Source organism: Ostrinia nubilalis, chromosome 10 (genome assembly GCF_963855985.1).
Source record: "Ostrinia nubilalis chromosome 10, ilOstNubi1.1, whole genome shotgun sequence".
Taxonomy (NCBI): Eukaryota; Metazoa; Arthropoda; class Insecta; order Lepidoptera; family Crambidae; genus Ostrinia; species Ostrinia nubilalis.
In genome coordinates this window covers 14182576-14202612 of record NC_087097.1, presented here as the reverse complement: position 1 = coordinate 14202612, position 20037 = coordinate 14182576, and the positions used below count along the sequence as shown (strand labels likewise).

At 37.1% G+C, this 20037-nt stretch overlaps 3 protein-coding genes across 4 annotated transcripts in view; 1 reads left to right on the top strand and 2 right to left on the bottom strand.

Annotated features, from left to right (window-relative positions):
- Positions 1 to 20037, top strand: part of LOC135075316 (palmitoyltransferase ZDHHC8) — a 43377-nt gene that overhangs the window by 261 nt on the left and 23079 nt on the right. For both annotated transcript variants that reach the window (XM_063969730.1, XM_063969731.1), the window contains exon 2: positions 1353 to 1471. In XM_063969730.1, coding sequence (XP_063825800.1) covers positions 1353 to 1471 — 119 coding nt within the window. The remainder of the gene's footprint in view (positions 1 to 1352; positions 1472 to 20037) is intronic.
- On the bottom strand, positions 14368 to 15885 carry LOC135075616 (neuronal acetylcholine receptor subunit eat-2-like). Its single transcript, XM_063970029.1, has one exon. It carries the CDS (start codon positions 15635 to 15637, stop codon positions 14414 to 14416), a length of 1224 nt encoding a protein of 407 aa, XP_063826099.1. The 5' UTR covers positions 15638 to 15885; the 3' UTR covers positions 14368 to 14413.
- LOC135075615 (acetylcholine receptor subunit beta-type unc-29-like) lies at positions 15951 to 17213 on the bottom strand. The gene has a single exon (XM_063970028.1). It carries the CDS (start codon positions 17178 to 17180, stop codon positions 15990 to 15992), a length of 1191 nt encoding a protein of 396 aa, XP_063826098.1. The 5' UTR covers positions 17181 to 17213; the 3' UTR covers positions 15951 to 15989.

Genomic DNA, 20037 nt, shown 5'->3' with positions numbered 1-20037 from the left:
GTCTGTACCTATGCCCTGTGCTGCTGTGTGTAGTTCTAACATATTGTGTAAAAGGTCAGAGCATGCACTTGTTATCAGCGCCTACTGTGACCATGATCTGTCCATGCCTGTTAGTGTGAATGTCAATAATTATATCACAGTATTAGCCACAGTAATCAGTGCTACTGCATGTCCTGCTTCCAAATTAAATGCCATAAGTTGTGTTTTCAACATACATTTTCTTAGCGCAGAGTAAAACAGTGGCCAGACTTGTATAAACAAACCAAAAGTGGTGTGTGAGGACAGTCATGACTCAGTAGCGTACTCTTTTAGATCTACAGCTTATTGTTTGCTAATTGTGGCAAAAATAATAATTCGAATGGTGGCACTGGTATTCAGTCACCAAAATTATTGGAGCTCTAAGCAGGCTCCTTACAATAATACAGTTTTAGAGGGTTCTTTCATGTTAGTTAGTACTAGTAGTAGTTAAGAACTTGTAATTAACTTTGCTATTTAAAACAGATTAACCTTACTATTAAAACAGAGCTGATGCAGTGGTTAGAGAAGACAAACTTGATGTTTACTATTTTTTATAACCCAAATATATTTTTTCACAACTAGTCCTACTGCACCTTTGTCAAATGTATTCCTATTGTAATCTAATTAGATTTTGAATGTCATTACCAATTATTGATTTTATTATTCTGTTGAATGATATTGACCATGACTAATCAGTGTAAACCGAATGCAACATGCTGAATAATGCTAGCACATGTAGAACATGCACTAGCCAGTTAGTTCGTCCTACAAAGCTAACAGAGTATGTTAAGTGTTGCAGTGCTCTTACAATCTGATGCATCATTGACCATGTTAAACAAACTTTTAATGTGCTTGTGCCTATTCCAAAGTAATTTTCATTGATGGAATAAAACATTTTAAAAAAAATTGGAAGCAGCAGTTTGTTATTTTTATAATGGCTATTTGAAGTGTCTTTTCAAGTAAAAAAATAGGAAAATTATTAAGCCACAAAAGTAATTTTCATTGATGTAATAAAACATTTTAAAAAATTGGAAGCCGCAGTTTGTTATTTTTATAATGGCTATTTGAAGTGTCTTTTCAACTAAAAAAATAGTAAAACTATTAAATTACTTATTGCACCACCAATTTTACTTAGGCTAAGTTGCACCACCTTTCCTTGACTATTACAAATTAATGTCAAAAGTCTGTCAAACTCCATACAAAAACACCAGTTATGTTTAAAGTTAAGCTAGCGTAATTTAGGCTTAGTTCATGTCTTAGTTCTAATCTCTTGAATGTAGGTATTGTGTTTGCCTTTGTCAAGCCGTGACTAATGGTTTGTGTATTGTCCACAGTTGTCAGTACTACCTACACAAGCACCCATGGGTACCTGCATACCAAGGTGTCATAACATTTTTTGTTTTGGCCAATTTTACACTGGCCACTTTCATGGACCCGGGAGTTATACCAAAAGGTGAGTTATTTTACATAATTTTTCACAAAAACAATCTGATTTATATTTTAAGGAAGCATAATTTTATTATGATGATACCTACCAAGTGAAAGAGGTTCTAACTGGACCACAAGTTTTAAAATGATGATGATGTTGGGCTACTAATTTGAAAATGAAGTTGATAACTAACTGGACCACAAGTTTTAAAATGATGATGATGTTGGGCTACTAATTTGAAAATGAAGTTGATAACTAACTCATGATCTATGATACTAATGGCATATCAGAGGGCCAGGCCCTCCCTGAAAAATAACCCTAGATCGCCAATGATGATGCTGTTCCACTGCAGTTTGAAAAGCTGGGCCCTCATAATCTGACAAGGTTTTGTCATAGCTCTATAGTTCAATTCAATATCACATTTTCCTTACATTGATTTTACTTATTTAGCACCTGTCTTTTCTATGACTCAGGATGAGGCATGTTAACCAACACACTACATTGAATTAAAAATTGTATTCCATTGTTTTCAAAGTTTAATCCAGGAATCGAACCCGCAATCTCGTCTGCCCTTGGCGATGTTTTGCCACCGCGCCAAAGAGGTCGTGGTTTATTCTCGTTGCTCACGATACCTCATTTGCCTTGCATGAGAGCTTGTAATAGGTCGGATTGAATAAACAATGGTTTTGTCCTGATAATTCGAAATTAGATTTCGAGAATGAAGCTAATTTTACGTACGTAAACATTAGTAATTCGATGTGGCCCTCGGGTTAGATTTTTGCACGCAACTACTTCGCTCCGTGAAGCGATCGGGAGATCTATCACGAATGTCACTTTGTCTAGACAAAGTCTAGACTCTAGAGGTGTAGGTGAGGATGCAAATACAAATACAAATTAAATATAAAATCAGTTGTCGTTTTCGAACTCTTATGACTGTTTCCTTGTGATAAAATTTACGTACACTGGTACTGATTGGGCTTTTTTTGGCGCCCAAACTGTAGATCCTAGCTACATCGTTGACGTTGGAGGCCAGAGAACGCTATTTTTCGCACTGTCAAATTCTATGAAATCATTCTTCTCTCTCCTAATAGTGACTTACTGGCATGAGCAAAAGCAACGGGTAGACTTGAACGCTCTGAATCGGCGGGAACCGTACCGCAGAATACAAATATAAGTTAAACATTATAAAAAATCTTGTGCAAGTATTGTCGCCATCTCATTAATAATGGAGTGGGGTAACACGAGTTATGTCGTGTGTTCGACCCTGCGATGCATTGCGCTATACAATGTGAATTGGTCGTGGGAAAACGGTTGCAATCGCCATATACAGGGTGTTTCAAAATACCCCCTAAAGCCTGAAAGGGCACAGAAACTGAAACAATCTGAAATAGAAGCCGTTGTTCCTATTGTCATATCTTGAACGGTTTTGGAAATAACGTACATCGAAAGTTTCCAAAAATATCGATATGAATTCCCTCCCTTTGATCAGCTGCAGCGGGGTTCATCGAACGCAAATCATAGACTTTGTATTTTTCAGAATGTCAATTAGCCGCATTTTTTGCCTACTTCCTTTATCGATGTGTTAAAAGCATGTTTGTTCGTTAAATAAACATTTTAAATAGGTACTCACTAACACTTTACATGTGTACGTACATTTGAAAAATTTTGTGAAAACTTCATCTATCGAAATCAGGCCACTTGATGGAAAAAAAATCGTAAGTAAATAACTTTTTCCGATAGTAACATCACTACTAATGATAGTTTTCAAACATTCTTAGACAACAGAAAAAAAATAAAAAAATCCGTGAAATTCCAGGTAGGTTACGTTACCGTACCTTCAGTCGAATTCTGTTATTATTTAATCTTTGAAATTTGCATTTCCGCCCATCTTTAGCTTACTCCTAGTACCTTTCCTGGTACCACCAGGAGTAAGATTGAATTGTGTTCCGTATAAAAATAAGCATTTAGTAACCAGTTTGTAAGTTCACCATAAGCACCAATAAGGCCTCATAATTACGGAGCCGCAGCGCGTGATGCGGTACTTATTATCGCACGCATAAACACAAAAAAATATTGATGCGAGACGGGTGAAGTGGTGGTGCCAGCTGCATCTCTTCCCGCGGTGAATCCCGCAACAATAAACGCCGTGTGAGACGCATCGAAGCCATCCGCAGGATTCGGCTGCAAATAACGTTCCATTTCAAGAATACGCGTCTTAAATCGCTTTTCCGTAAAAGCACTCATGCACACACAATGCCAATGTTTGAACTCAGTACGTCGCACAACGTACGATGCCCGGCGTCTCCGTAAATGAGGCCTTAGTTTTATTTCATTTTTTTATTTAAACAATTTGTTGAGTAGTCATTGGATACAGAGGCGTTCACATCATATTTTACAAAATCCTTGCAAAATGGCTCCTATTTAAAATGCTGAGAATTTAAAACAATTCTAAAATAATAATAATAACAACAATAACAACAACAACAAAAAACGTACATTTTGACAAACATTTTATTTAGTAAGGCAAGCGCTCAAAGAAAGGCCAACGCGGAAGCAAAAGTACTAGGGAAACATCAGTGCTTGAGCTTAAGCATTTTGGGTTTTCAGTTTCTTTTACGAAACCCTAATAGACAGTGATTGTAAACATTTTTACTTAGAATTTTTTTTGGTGGCTTGTTTTGAGTTTGCACATTTGCATAGTAACGGTTGGCACCTTTTAAACCCGCGCGTTCGCGGGGGCGAGTGGGGCGCCTTATTACATTTTTCAATTATCCCAAAAGTGAAATTTTAAGTTGGTATGAAGAACATGACGTCATACTGTAGCATCGTATCGTACAACTCCGTGTAAGTTTTTCCCTCCATTCGATAAAATTTGTCGTAACAGAAAAATCAAAAAACATTAACTACTCACATCCATAATCATTATTTCAAAACACATAAATACCTAGTCAATGGTAATACTAACTTACCATCAGGTGAGATCGCGGCCAAATGTTTAACTATTCATTTAAAAAATATGTTTTTATTTACTCATAAACCTTTCTTTAATAAATTTCAAAATCGCCTCGTACTTTTAAACTTAAAATCTTAAAAATCAATGAAAAATTAAAATAATACCCAAAGAAAATGTTGGCAACCTCATTAGTGGGCAGACGCTCGGGAACACCACCCCCCGCCCCATCTAACGGCTAACTCGTGCGCAGCGCTGCGCGCCTGGTGGCGCCTGGTACACAATGGGCCGAAATATGCATTGCGTACTTATTCCGGACCAACAATATTTTTTTATTCACAAATAATTTTAAACATGCCTTTTGTATGTTAAACTTTTGGTGGTACAAATACTCTTAAGATTGTGTATGTAATTCTAACTCAGCAAACTCTTGCTGTAAACGTAAACTTATTACAAAGGTAATGCTAGAACATAATCACGGGATGATATTACTTTAATATGCTTAAACTAAACAAGGCGGCTGAATAAAGGTATGGGAGAAATACTAAGTAGGTGCGCGTTATTGACACTGATATCAGAACGCCTAAACATTGACGCTCAGTCAATGAGAAGGTGACCTTTGTTCCTTAACTCGCCGAGCCTATTATTTACTTTGCGTGTTTGAACACATTCACTCAATGTTTTGTTAAATTTATTAATTATCTCTTTGTCAAACAAAATAAATCAAAAATAGCACAAAAAAGCACAACTATTTGAATTGCATACTCATCTGTTTTCGGAATGCAGATCATAGATTTAAAAAGATAGCTGATTCTGGTTTTACATTATTTGTAGAACAGTCATGTTTCTGATGTTGCAGTAAGTTAAGAGGACTGTTTATTTACAGAGATGCAATTAATGTTCCCGTGTAAACACGTTTAGGATTGTTATGTTAAGTAGGTAACTAAATTTTACAATATTTTTTCGGGTATGTTGGTGGGGGCTTGTCACTTGACACCTTTTGACAAGCAGTTTCATACTAATTATGAGACATTTGGACATAGACTTAAAATTAAGTTAAAATTTAGTTACCTACTTTAACTACTTAGTACGTGTAAATCAGTCTTAGGCTGCTTTTGCAAAAGTGAAAATTATTAAGGGACGTTTTAGAATGTTGATATGAAAATAAATCTGAGAATTCAATAACATTTCTTCTATTTTAAAATGAGACGCAACTTGGTAGACAAAGTAGGTACATAAACGACATTGCGACATTCCTTTACCTGGGAAATAAAAATTAGCGTACTAAAATCATTCGAAATGTTGCATTGTCATAATAAGAAGTTGCAAAAATTTGGCATGTGGCACGATCCCGTTCGTACCACTTTCCACTGTGCGGAAGCGCCGAAAGATCGCGACACCGGCCGTCGGCTCTTCTTTGATTTAGTCGTTCATATGCTTCGTGCGTGATCGGTGTGTTTTCCTATCGTTTAACTACTTTCGAAAGCTTTGTGTTTTGTGTTGTTTTGCTACAATAGCAATGTTTTCTAATTTCGAATATTATGAGATGATGTTGTGTGTGGGTCGAGCTGATGGAAATTTAGTTCAAGCCCGTGAACTTTATCGGGAACAGTTTATCGAAGGTAGACCGGCGGCTGACCAGCGACGGCTTCCGTCGTATCAGTGTTTCCTTGATATGGTGACACGTCTCCATTTTACGGGCTCTTCATCGATCGGGTTCTAGTGGACGCCCGTCCGTGTCGTCACGGGTGATGACGGGTGATGGGATGACGGTCACGTCATCATCATCCGTGAACCATAATTTTGAATGCTTGTTGTTTTGTTAACGACGTGCGTGTAATTTTTTTCTCCGTAGGTATTAAATAATACCTAGTAAATACTAGGCGCACAGAATGCTTTATGAGGCGTGGCCGGGGGCGTGAACATAGAAAGTTGCTCCTGGTCACCCCTGGTCACTCCTGGTAGGACAATGAACCCAAATTAGTGATGGGAATTTTTATAATCGATATTTTTATTTTACATAAATTTACCCGAAATTAGAATATGTCGCTATGATTGTAAGAAATTAACAAGGGACTCTTTATAGACGTTTATTAAACACCCTTCAGTTATTAGGGGTTTTTTTGAAACACCCTGTATTTATATTATAAGAAGACGATTGTTGTCACTGACTCAATAAACCTTCTTAACTTTGAACTCTTATATTCTTCTGATTAATTTCGTTGCGGGCCCAATGACAGTTTAACTTTCCCCCGGGAAAAACTTGACCTTCACTGGTTGGGTTTTTATTGGCTGTCAAGCTGTAGACCTGGTCACACAGGAGTTGCAGCGGTAACGAGAGGTGGGAATAGTCCCTCAATACATATTATTAAGACATTGTTTTAAACTATCGTTAAGGGCATGCCATTCTTGCACCAAATTATTGCTGGCGGAGCATATTCGCACCTTGGTGATTTTCAGCCATCTTAGTAGGGGTCAATTACACTCGTTCACACCTATTTCCTAATCTTGTATTTCATGGATTAATCGTGTACATTATGGATGTCAACAAATTAATGTACTAGTTTGGGCGAGTGAGTATGTTACCTTTATCGGTGTTTATCTGTTGATTATCCTGTTTTCGCCTCCGAGATTTATTTTACCGTGTAGTACCCCTGTACGACAAGCCAATCCGCACACAATATTCAGCGTAGTAGTAGTAAAAAACAAAAGAGCGGGCAACCCCACCCCTACCACGCTGTGGGCTCGGTGTCCGAGCGGTCTCATTCCTTTGTGCGCACGCGCAACGACCGCACGCAGTATAAGAAAAATGCTTAAGTGACGTCAGCAAGACGTTTTTACCGACAAAAAACGTAATTATTTTAAGTTGTGCAGTGTAGTGACGAGAATTAGACCCAACACAAGGTTGGTTGTAACAACTATTTTGTGCAAGTGCTCGTACATTTTTATTATAAGCGTTGTGACACGACGCGTAACTTTGACCCATTTTTAGCTCCAAGTTAACGCGCGATGTTAACCAGTAGCCATTTTTTGCTCCGAGGTAATGCGAGATGTTACCCAGTAGCCATTCTTTTGCTCCGAGGTAATGCGAGATGTTACCCAGTAGCCATTTTTTTCTCCGAGGTAATGCGAGATGTTACCCAGTAGCCATTTTCTGCTCTAGCGAGTTAATACGAGATATTAACCAGCAACCACTTTATATTCGGTCATTTTTGCGGGTCATTTTTTAACCAGTAGCGTTAATACGAGATATTAACCAGCAGCCACTTTATGTTCGGTTATTTTTTAACCAGTAGCCGTTTTTTGCTCTAGCGAGCAAAAACGAGATATTAACTACCGAGATAGCCAGGTATTGTAATATTATTCACTTTTACGAGTTAAGTATCTTCTTTTCGGCCATTTTTAAAAGCCGTAAAAACAGAACATAATGAGAAACTACCCACATTAAGAGCTTGCCTTCTTGGCATTACACCTTATGAACCATCAACCGTCTTGGAGCATGATGACCCGGCGCCGCGGACGCACTCGCCCCAGTCGAGCCTCCGCCTGCTTTTATAACGACCGATGACCCTGTGGCCATACACATTGTTCAATGCTACAAAGGGTAACTGAATAATTTTGTTGTTTCGTATTTTTATACATTACACCAATCGATATTGGTCTAAATACAAAGGCTAGTAAGAAAGAAATAAGTATCAGATCAAAATTCAAAGTGCATTTATGTAGATTCATTACTTGCTATTATAAGGTCAGAATAAAAGATCCTAAATAAACCTTAGGCCGGTTTGTTGACCGAACCGAGTCGAAGTGGAAATAAATGCCTACTTTATATAATATGAAGTATGACAATATGTCGTTTTTTCTATGCAACGACTCATATTAACTGACATTGTGATTGTGAGTACTTATCAGTCTCACATTTTTTTGTTGGAAACTTACAAAGATCTTTCTACATTTCCGGTCGGTCGACCAATTACATCGACGGTCGACAACTATAACTCATTATAATCCTCTAAAACGGGAAATGAGGTATTTATTTGATATGACAACTAATCCAAGCTGCTGCACTGAATATATAATTTAAGCTGTAGCCGTTCGCATAACTGTGTGAAACGAGGCTTTATACAGAGGCCGTACCGACAAGCTACGCCCTGCTGTATGGTATGATGGGCTAAGACCTATCACCCGCCCGCGGCGCAACCACGCCGCCTTCCACAAGCGCAGGCGCCGTTATTTACGCCGCAGCGCCTCGCCGCCGCCGCCGCATGCCCAGCGCTGCCAGCGCAACGCGGGAAGCGCCATTAAAGACCGACCAGAACACCAAGGTAACCCGCGTCCCTAGACGACGCGCCAACTATGTACAGGTATGTGCTGGCCGCTTAAAATATTTTTATTTTAAATGCAATGTACCTAATATCCGGTTACAGAATTTATTGTACCGAGATACCTATTTGATTCCCGATTCGAACACAGATGAATTTTTTCATAATCATCATAACCATGCGAGTAAACATAATTAATTATACATAACAAATAATTATACACGTCGGCGCAGAGACGTTGATATTAAGAATATTCTTAATCGCATCCGTCGACACGAGTACATTCTGAGATTACCCACTTGTTAAAAAAAAAAAAAAATGTTCCTAGATGGTGGACTTAGATAGCGTTTATATAAGATGCTAAACAAAGTTTATGGGTTTAAGCACTTCAAAATGGATGATATTTTAACCGCAATTAAACTTTTAACAAAAGATTCATTTATGGTTTAAAGAAACTTATTAATATTATGTTTATTACATAAACACGATAGCCACTGAAAAGCAAATAGAATTATGGTCTTATTTTAACGGATGTTTGTTTTGTATCTGAACAAACAGGCAACATTTTTGTTTGTCTCTTTGCGGCCTTTCTTTAGCCCTGATATTTTTACAAAGTTTATTTTTTTATTCATGACGTCTCACCAGCTTGTATCTATAAATAATAGATAAAATCTAAGAGCTTCCTTAAACTGTATCGGTATCGGTACATAAGATGACGTCATTTTTTCTTATATTGGAAAAACATTATTATGTAGGTTTGTACCTACTAATCAATGTATGATTAATGCTAATAATACTATTGATAGTCTTACAAAGTAAGGCTTCATCATCATTATTATTATTTATTTACTAAAAAAAAAAAAAAAAAAAGAGGTCAGTTTTAACTCCATGTACTGTTTTACAATTGGTTCGTATAAATTATTTATGTATAACGTTAGAATTCTCATAAGAAGAGATGCGACATCATGAAATACATTGAATCATTTCTTATCTTGCTAAATCTTTTAGACAAGCAAAGTATCCTATTATGCGTTAAAGCGATAACAACTATGCCTTTATAAATATAACACAATAATAATTACATTGTAATCAATGTAATAGAAAATTATTGACGCATCAAAAAAGAAATCGGGCCGCTTGTAATAACAACCGGACTAGTGGACTTTGGTCAGTCAAAGAACGAATCAACCACATAAAATAAACTATGTATTATGTAGGTACCTACCAGTACTACCACTACTTGTAACCTTTAGTTTAGATTAAGGACATTTTCTAATAATACCAAAAAATAATGCGATATTATTTTACGAATCGATAACGCTGCCACAAACTCATAATAATGAATGAGTCTTTCTTCCCTTTCTATGAAGTATAAATTGAGAATTAGTATTTTGTTATTTTTTCACAGTCATAATACTGAAGCTGACTGAATCAAGGTGTCTGAATAAAGACACGGAGTAGGAGCTTGGTTTAATATTGTCTCAGAAAATGTTAGACGCTTTGGTTTCAGTACATGACATAAACCTATTTTTTGTTTCTTGAACTTTGTTTGATATTTAGTCATAATTCATATTTTATCGTCTGGCGTAGAGATTTCTACACGATTAACATGAATTAATTCCAATTAATTCGCCTTAGAATGGCGACCATTTTTTTTAGACGTTAATACGTTTTTTCACTAAAAAAAATAAATAAATAAAAAATAAAAAAAATAGAATGCTGGGGCAACAGGTACATCAGTAGTACCATATTGCCCATTTAAGCTTACCTTTCCTTGGCAGTGAGTTTTGTATTTGGCAGTCGTGGATCAAACAAAACGTACCAGACTCCGCTATACACTTCGCAAATCGCAAATAATAAATAAATATCCTTCCTTCGACATTTTACACTACGCTCCTAGTCCCAAACTGAGCAAAGCTATGGGTCCTAGACAACGGATATAAACATACTTAAATACCGTTTTTATATACATAAGTACATAATTATTATACATAACACCTAGACCCATCACAGAAATTAAAATGTATCAATTCAATTTCTGCCCGGCCGGGGATCGAACCCGGGACCTCTCGGCATAGTAGTCCGTTTCGAAACCACTACACCAAATGACTGACAAATAAATATTTTACAATGCTCAATTACATCATTGTACCTGCCTTACTATATTTTCTTAGCATATTCTAAAGTCGGGTGCATCCTATAATAACATTAAATAACCACCGCTTAGCAATATCGTTAGTGAAATCATATCATTTATTGAAATATATAATTATTTAAATAAATATTATAATTTATAGGTCAGGTTTCAAGAATCAAAAGATTGCTATTAAAAGGTGCTATTAAATAGAAACCAAACTTTTTCCTCGCAACTGTGTTGCTTGGAATCCAAATTAATACTGTTTTGGAATACTGGTCAAACTGTATCCAAATAAATTAATAAGTTTTAATTTACCACATAATATATTTATTTAATTAAAATGCAAGTGAGCTTATGTTTTACAACAATCAGAGTGTTAGCCTTGCAGTCACTGTGATCGATTCGGTGTTAACCACTACCGTCGTCAAGCTCAGTTCTGAGATGAAACTGGATAAATATAGGAAAGGAGTGTCGACACGAGGGTGTTCGGCCCACACAGCACGCGACAAGCGGCAGTATTGCCTGCGGTTTGCGCCGCTGTCAACGTTGACACAATTAGCCAGTGTGCTGGATAGACAGGATGCTCTGTCAACTGTCTTGGCAACTTTTTACAATCAGTAGTCATACTTAACAGTTAATAGAAGTACAAATAAATGTATATAATAATACTCTATAATGAACAAAATCTTGTTGAGACCGTGATACTTGTTATTGTTATGAATAAGTGATGCAATACGATTATAATACAAAAATATTGCTTTATTATGTATTTAGTACATTGACATTTACTCTCTTAACCATTTAACACGGACATTGATCCATGCTCTAAACATCTACACGGTAAAATAAATCTCGGAGGCGAAAACAGGATAATTATATGATCAAACGAACTTACCAAGTGAAGTTCGATCTGAATTATCCTGTTTTCGCCGAAGAGATTTAAGGTCCCTCCCAACCCGAAGATTTCTATATCTTCTTCCCTAGAGGTAAACGTCAATGTCGTCTCTTCTCTAAATATAATGAGACCGCTCGGACACCGAGCCCACAGCGTGGTAGGGGTGGGGTTGCCCGCTCTTTTGTTTTTTACTACTACTACGCTGAATATTGTGTGCGGATTGGCTTGTCGTACAGGGGTACTACACGGTAAAATAAATCTCTTCGGCGAAAACAGGATAATTCAGATCGAACTTCACTTGGTAAGTTCGTTTGATCATATAATAATGGTTTGATGTTATTAAATAAGTGGGTGTAATTTTAGTTCATTAACGCTAACTCTGATAGCGAAATTGATTTTTATTTGTTACCAGCTGACCAAACAGTCGTGTGATATTTTAACCGACTTAAAAAAGGAGGTTCTCAGTTTTAATGCAAAATATCCTCCATATTTTCGACTTTTCCTGCGTATTTTCCAAACATTTTCTTTCTATTAAACCCTTAAATCCAAATTTCCGACTTTTCCTGTTTATTTTCCAAATATTTTCTTTCATTATAACGACGAATAGGTTTTCGTCGAATATTACAACAAAAAAGAAATGAGTCAATTCTCATGTCAATTCGTCATACATAATATTCATGTATCATATCATATTATTATTGTAGCAATTGATTTTTATTTGTAGACATAATTATCGTATACATGAATAAGTAATTATGTTTCTACATGGATTGCGGTCGTATGACCACGTTTATGACTATAGTCACACTTCTAGCTATAGCTAGAATATTTGCCTAGGTAGTAAGTGCCACTATAGTCTAATGCAGTGGTTCCCAAAGTTGTCTGGGCTACGACTCATCTAATACAAGTTCCCAAACTCGGGATCCACCTATAGGAAATTTCCTCCCGCTGCTTAGCGGTTGGATCGGTAGGGTGGTGTGTGGTTCTAAAGGCAGGGCCCACTCAATGTTCGCTCGCGACCCATAGTTTGGGAAACCCTGGTCTAATGGTTGCTCTTCTGTTATCATCAAGTAATTAGGTTAATGGAAAACAAACAATAATAACGAAACTTTACTTTTACCTACCAAAAGTGGCGTTTCGTGTCAATTATTATTAGTCTGCTTCGAGTAGTTATTAGCTCTAGAAGTTATAGACGTCTGGGAAAGTACAGTCGGATACTTACATTAAGCGGGGGAATAGTCTGGGGGGTGCATTTTCTTGGGCGTCTTTGTCTAGAGCTTGTAGACACCTAGGGTTAGCCCCTAGAAGTCCACTGCTGGCTAGGCTCCCCTAAAATGTCACTTTGAACGGGTTTGAACTACGTTTGTATTTAGGTATACGAAGTTACACTGTACAAGGTGGTAGATCTACCCTTTTGTATACATACAATAATTGACAATTCTCTGAGCGATATATGAGCAGAACACCTTTATGAGAATAGTAATTCATTTTTGAAAAATAAAAATTCCTGAAACCAGAATTTATGACATTGAAGTCTCTTTTTGGAAACAACGAAATTAATAAACTAGCTAATAGATCAATTAACTATCCGTTCCATAGAAAATTCCATACAACGATTGTGGTTCCTTGAAAATATAAATATGTATATCAAGTATCAATTATGATACAGAATGAATGGCTCGGTTTTGAATTGTAAAGCAAACGGATATTGGTTTTGTGAATCTCTCGACGAGATTTGTGAGCCAACCAGTCATTTGCATGTTGATTTTATTTTCGTACTTTTGTTCATGATTCTACAGTTGATAGTATCTCATACTACACATTTTGTTGAAAAAGTCATTATTTGTTCCCTACTGGTGGACATCACTAAAAAAGTTTGTCCAACGATACATTTTTTCTCGATATCCACCAGTCGGCAACAAATGGTGGGGGACGGAAATACACGCATTTTTTCAATAAAAAGGTACTTTTAATGCATCTACATAAGATGCTACAGTGATGTCTGAGAGCTCGAAGTTAGGTAATCAAAGTACTTCTATGAATTTTTATACATTCGATTGCGTTCAATATCCCGAGTACGACGATTGCTTATGTAAATTAAATAATACTACAAAGTAATGAATATTACTATCTTCAGTATTGTATAATGCCAGGCTATAGTTCAAAGATTATCGGTTAATCTTAAAACGTGCTATAATAAAAACTGTGTCATGTTCAAGAACAACATACAGATAAAGAGCTATGTTTTATAAATAAAACGATTCAATGAACACAATCTCTTCAATTATATCACATAACTATTTTTATCGAGCCGACCGATAGTAGCATAAAGTTAAGCTTAGTCCATACTATTATAACTAGTCTTTCCCATTGTACCTACTACAGGAACTAACCCTCAAATCATTCTACTGAGATCTTACTTACCATCTTCGTCTGCGGTTTTACATAATAAATGTAGAGTAGCAAACACACAAAAGTATGATGAATGATCAACACAACTCCGTCAGACATATTGTATGCAAACCGTAATGTCTTGTATCATGTCTAGACGTCCAGACAGTAAAATAACGCTATGAATACCCAAATGCCAAATTCTAAACCTCAATAAAACAACACTGCATTTGTAAAAAGTATTTATTTTAACACAAATTAACAATATGTCTTAACCAGTGCTATTCCTTAATAATGGAGCATGTTTGTACTGCATGGGAACGCACACAGGAATCATAATGGCATACACAGCTACAGTAATGAAAATACACACGCTGTTCACGATATTTGTAAACGCCTTCCAAACATCGACATCTTTAACTTGTACATCGTCTAAAGTCAAGGAATCAATCGAAGCCCAACGAGGCCAAATCAAATACTTTGCAGAAGATTTTAAAACTTTACTATTCAAGTAAATGACCCATAATGGTGGGGTTGACACTGAAGTGTTCCATTTCCCCATCATCACAGAAGCAGTCATTAAAAACAATGTCATTATCAGAGACGACCGATAAAACCACACTATAGTGGGAGGCTCTGCGCTGTGCTTCGGAATATTCCACTCTATTTCTAACAAAAAGAAAAAATGCAAATAAATGGAAAATAATATCATTAGCACACGGTTCTTGTCATTTAAATCCATTATTAAAGAACAGACAGTTAATATTGATATGAGAATTGATGGAAATATTATGACAGCAGCTAAAGATTCACCATTGCGATTTAAAACAAAGGTTACTCGGAGCTGAATCTCATCGCTTGTATTTGAAATTTGATGGTAGTCAACTATTGTAAATTCAGGCCCGACTTCATCTCCTATGATCTGAACTGCTTGTTTACCTTTAGGCAGAAGGTTGATATTCTTTTGGAGCTTATCAATTTTATACTCAAGCGTACACGTCTGTGTATCGTAAGGCCAATCGACCATAGTCGTGGCGCACTGAGCGTAGTCTACGAATTTTGGCGCACAGACTACAAACCCGGTAGATTCTACTCTGCACAGGTCGTAAAACACCCAATTTTCTCCATCTTCATGACGGTTGTTCAAATCTATAAAAGGAGCCCAGTATTCTAATTTCTCGAAATATGTCTCTGTTATATCTCCATAGTCGCTCGTGTTCCACGTCAGCCTTTCATCTGTCCAAGCCGCGATCATTATACCGACCAAAGTCAATATACCATTCTCACTGTCCAAATTGAAGGAATTCATTATAATCTTCATTTTCACTTCAGTTTTGTTGCATTGGTCTGGGTTTTCATACCATTTGTAGCCTGCTTTCAAGTCAATGTGGAGTTTCTTATCCCATGCTTCTTCGAGGGGCTGGTGGCTTATGACGCAGTCACATTTGAAAGCGTAAAACAAACTTAGGAATAAAATATGAGTTAACCACGCCATGGTTGGTCATTAACTGATGTCTGATCTGAGAAATTCTATCCGTATACGCCCCTTTGATAAGAGGACTGTTGCATTTCTGTCTGGTTATTGTAATGCAAGATGTGATTAATTTTAGGGTTGTGTTTGTAATTCTTTTTTTAAGGTCAATTTAAATAAACAATTATTATACCTTTTATAGACATTTGCCAACTTCTACATACTACAACGCTCCTTAATCTTTGTACATTGGGACATAGAGAAGTGGTTACGATCTCAGATCGAGATCGAATGTTTAACATTCAATGTAATAAAATTCTGGTAAAATAAAACAATATTACAAAGAAAATGTATATTAGAAAAATAAAACACAGTATTAATGTTGCATAGGTATGCATACAGGAATCATAATAGAATACACAACTACAGCAATGAAAATACACACACTATTTACAATATTGGCAAACATGTTCCATGCATCGACATCTTTTACTTGTACATCGTCTGTAGTCAAGTAGTCCATATTTGACTCCCAACGAGGCCAAATCAAATACTTCCTAGGTGATTTCAAAACTTTACTATTTACATAAATAACCCACCTGGGCGGAGTTGATAATTTGTTCCTAAATTTCATCAAAATAACAGTAACAGTCATTAATATCATCGTCAATATCCAGGACGATCGATAAAACCACAAAATAGTCGGAGACTCAGAACTTTTCCTTGGGATATCCCTCTCTATGTTAAATACATGGAAACAATGGCAAACCATAGAAAATATTATTAAGAGAAAACGGTTCCTGTCATTTACATCCAAAATGATAGAAGAAACGGTTAATATTGATAGTAGTATTAATGGCATTATTATAATAGCAGCGAAAGATTCTCCATTGCGAATTAACACAAATGTTATCCGAAGCTGTACGTCATCGCTCACATTCGAATGTAGACGGTGTTTAACAATAGAGAATGATGTCGACCCTTCTAGTTCCATCACCTCTATGTCTCTTCCTTCTCTCGTATTAAGGTGTACATTCTTCTGAAATTTTGTAATTCTATACTCCAGCGTGCACTCTTGAGTATCGTAAGGCCATCTGCCTATCTTTGTCGCGCACTTAGTGGAATCCATATACCTCGGTGCACATACTACATCGCCTTTACTTTTTATCTTGCACACTTCGTAATCCATTCCTTTTTCATCTTCATCCGACGGATTGTTTAGCTCTACAAAAGGGACCCAGTAGGCGATCCTTCTGAAATAAGTTTCTTTAATGTCCCCGTACTGCTTCGGGTCCCATTTAAGCCTTTTATCATTCCAAGACAACTTCATGGCGCCGTGCACGGTAAAAATGTCACTATCAGTATCCAATTCGAAGGTATGAATGTTGAACCTCAGTTTGACTTCGGTGACGTTGCACTGGTTTGGGTTTTCCCATTTGTAGTCTGTGTGTAAGTCCTTATGCAGTTGTTTCTGCCATAGCTCCTCAAGGGGCTGGTGGTTTATGACGCAGTCACATTTGAACAGGTACAGCAGATTTAGGAATATCAGATGACCTAACCAGACCATGGTTAGTGCTGAACTGATTTCTGATTTGAGAAATTCAATCTGTGTACGCTTGATAAGAGGTTAATTGGAATTAATTTTTCCAATGCAAATGATATGCTCATTTTGGAGGTACGTAAATATTTTATTGATTATCTAAAAGTGCATAGTTTTATTTACGTCTATGCCACCGTTTTGCTGTGATCCTGGACCAAGGAAATTACACTTATTTCAGGTGTGATTGTTGTCAAATACATCAAATTAGTTTCGTGATTGCGAGAGGGTGCCATTGCTATTCTTTATGTCACCTGTGCCGTAATGTATTGTCTTAACTTTGCGATGTTACTCAGACATCATAGCAAATGACAATGGAACCACAGTCTTATTCTTATCTATGACTAACAAATGGTATCTATTGCTAGTATTGCAAAATAACTGGTCTGGTATGCCAAAAAGGCGCCTGACTGACCAAGGACGCTGATAGCATTATGTTTGTAAACTTCAGTGCAGAAATAGATAAGTTTGATAAGAAAATATGGCTTTCGTGTCCCATTTATAACTCCCTATCTCCGCAGTTCAATAAATCAAACCCGTAACTTTTCTAAGTCCAAAAATACTCGGTTCATTTTTCTCCGAAACCCTTTACCAGTTCCAAGAGTTCCTAACGTGATCAATAAGTAAGGAGCACTGACATTTCGATGCTCAACCATAAAATAGATAGTAACAGAAGACCCGAAGAAGAATCACCTGTATGTACTTCATTTCGAATACGCACACAGACGCCTTTCCAGCGGGTGGCATTCGCGCTCGCATTGGTTTAGACTGGTTTGCCATTGGCGAGCGTTGTCTATGTGTGCGTTGTCCGAGCGCAATTTGTACGTAGATTGTCTTCTGCTCTTATCTACTTTGTGGTTCAACTCCCAGTAATGACGGAAGAAACTTCTCCAATCAACAATCGACCTTGACACCAGAGTGACAGAGTCAGATTCCCCTCAGGGACGTTGCTCCGGTTCGTTAAACAAGTCAGACAAAATAACTTGTAATTAAGTTATCGGATTCTAAGGCTGAGTTACACCACCCAACTTTAACGGTTATTATGACGATAACCAGTGGTTTTTGTATGGAGTTTGACAGATTTTTGACGTTTGTCAAAGTTAAAGTAAGATGGTGCAACCCACCCTAAGTTAACTTGTTTCGGGCGTGAATACACGTGTTTACGGATGTTTTGCGTGTTTGTTAATTGCTGTAATTATTAGGGATCTGACTAAACGGAGAATCGTAGAAAATTTTACGTTTTTCATCACACCATTCGTTTACGGTTCAGTGGCTTAAACGTGGAAAGGTGAAACACAAAGATACTTTCGCATTTATAGCACCTACTAGCTTTCCGCCCGCGGCTTCGCCCGCGTGGATATTTGCTTGTCACAGAAAAACTTTATCGCGCGCGTTCCTGTTTCAAAAACCGGGATAAAAACTATCCTATGTCCTTTCCCGGGACTCAAACTATCTCTGTGCCAAATTTCGTCAAAATCGGTTCAGTGGTTTAGGCGTGAAAGCTAGACAGACAGACAGAGTTACTTTCGCATTTATAATATTAGTATACATAGATAGATTGGTATGGATTTTTTCAACGTTTACTCCATCTCACGATGGAAAGTGATGATTAGGCTAAATGTGGTCGCGAGCTTCACCCGGAATGCTCAACCACAGAACAGCTGGGTATCTTACCTTACCTTCAACAATGCTGTTAACATTGTTGTTACAGTGACAGACAGGTAAAATGGTGGCAGCTCGCCAGGCATACTTTGAATAAGCTCTACCATTAACAAAACCGCAAAGAAAATTTTGCCTCCACTGGGAATCGAACCTTAGACCTCTGGGTCTGAGCTAGGTGGTCCAGCAGACCACAGAGGCGATTACAATATAAGCGAAAAGTAATTATATAGAAATCCTAGTACAACGTTGATTATTATCACAAAAGCGACTTGGTAACACGGGATCTACGTGCTCTAAAAGCCGCGAATAAAGGTACATTTTCTACAACTGTAATGAGGAATATAATTCGCAAATAATTTTTCCTCCCAGGTCAACGAACAATAGAGGGGGAGCAAACGGAAGTGTAGTAAACTTTAGATCCCCTCTTGGTTTTGCTGAGAGAAAATTTTAAGGTTTCATGTAGGTACGCAATAAGGTAGATATTTATGATATTTTATTTGATTCTTATTTGTTGACTAAAGTAACTCAACCATGGGACAAACTTGACCTTTACTGGTTAGGTTGGCGGTCAAGCTGTAGATCCTGGCTACACATGAGTTGCAGCGGTGGGAACGTGTAGTGGGACAAGTTAGTTTTATTTACAGTGACTTCTTGAAAGATTTATCGACAACAAGGAATTGAATAAGAAACTAATTTATTTTCTTCACTTTTCGACAGCATACCTACTGACGCAGATCAGTGTTGTTTATGATAGAGATAGACTACCATTATAGTATCGATAATTCCAAAGATATCTTTACTTTTCCGGGCTTAGTAGGTATTTAATTTTATCAATGGTATGTTAATCTTTTGATGGTAGTAGACTACCATTATGGTATCGATAAAAAGTCCTATGTAAACGTTATTTTTCCGGGCTTACTATGTAATTTTCTCAAAATAAGGGGTTAATCTTTTGTTGTTGTCACGTACCTTTTGTCCTGTACACATGGACGTTATTTCAAAGAAACCACAGACTTGAGGCCACGTGCGGTTACCCCGCAACGCTACACCGCACGTGGAATTGGGTCACAGTGTCACAAACCACTATTACCTCTATTTTTTTACCCACCCTGCCCCCACAGACTATTATTGGATGGCATTTAATCAAACAACACTATTTCTAACT

Excerpts from the sequence above, each read along its gene's own strand:
- LOC135075616 (XM_063970029.1), bottom strand. The coding sequence starts at position 15,637 with ATGGCGTGGTTAACTCATATTTTATTCCTAAGTTTGTTTTACGCTTTC.
- LOC135075615 (XM_063970028.1), bottom strand. The coding sequence starts at position 17,180 with ATGGTCTGGTTAGGTCATCTGATATTCCTAAATCTGCTGTACCTGTTC.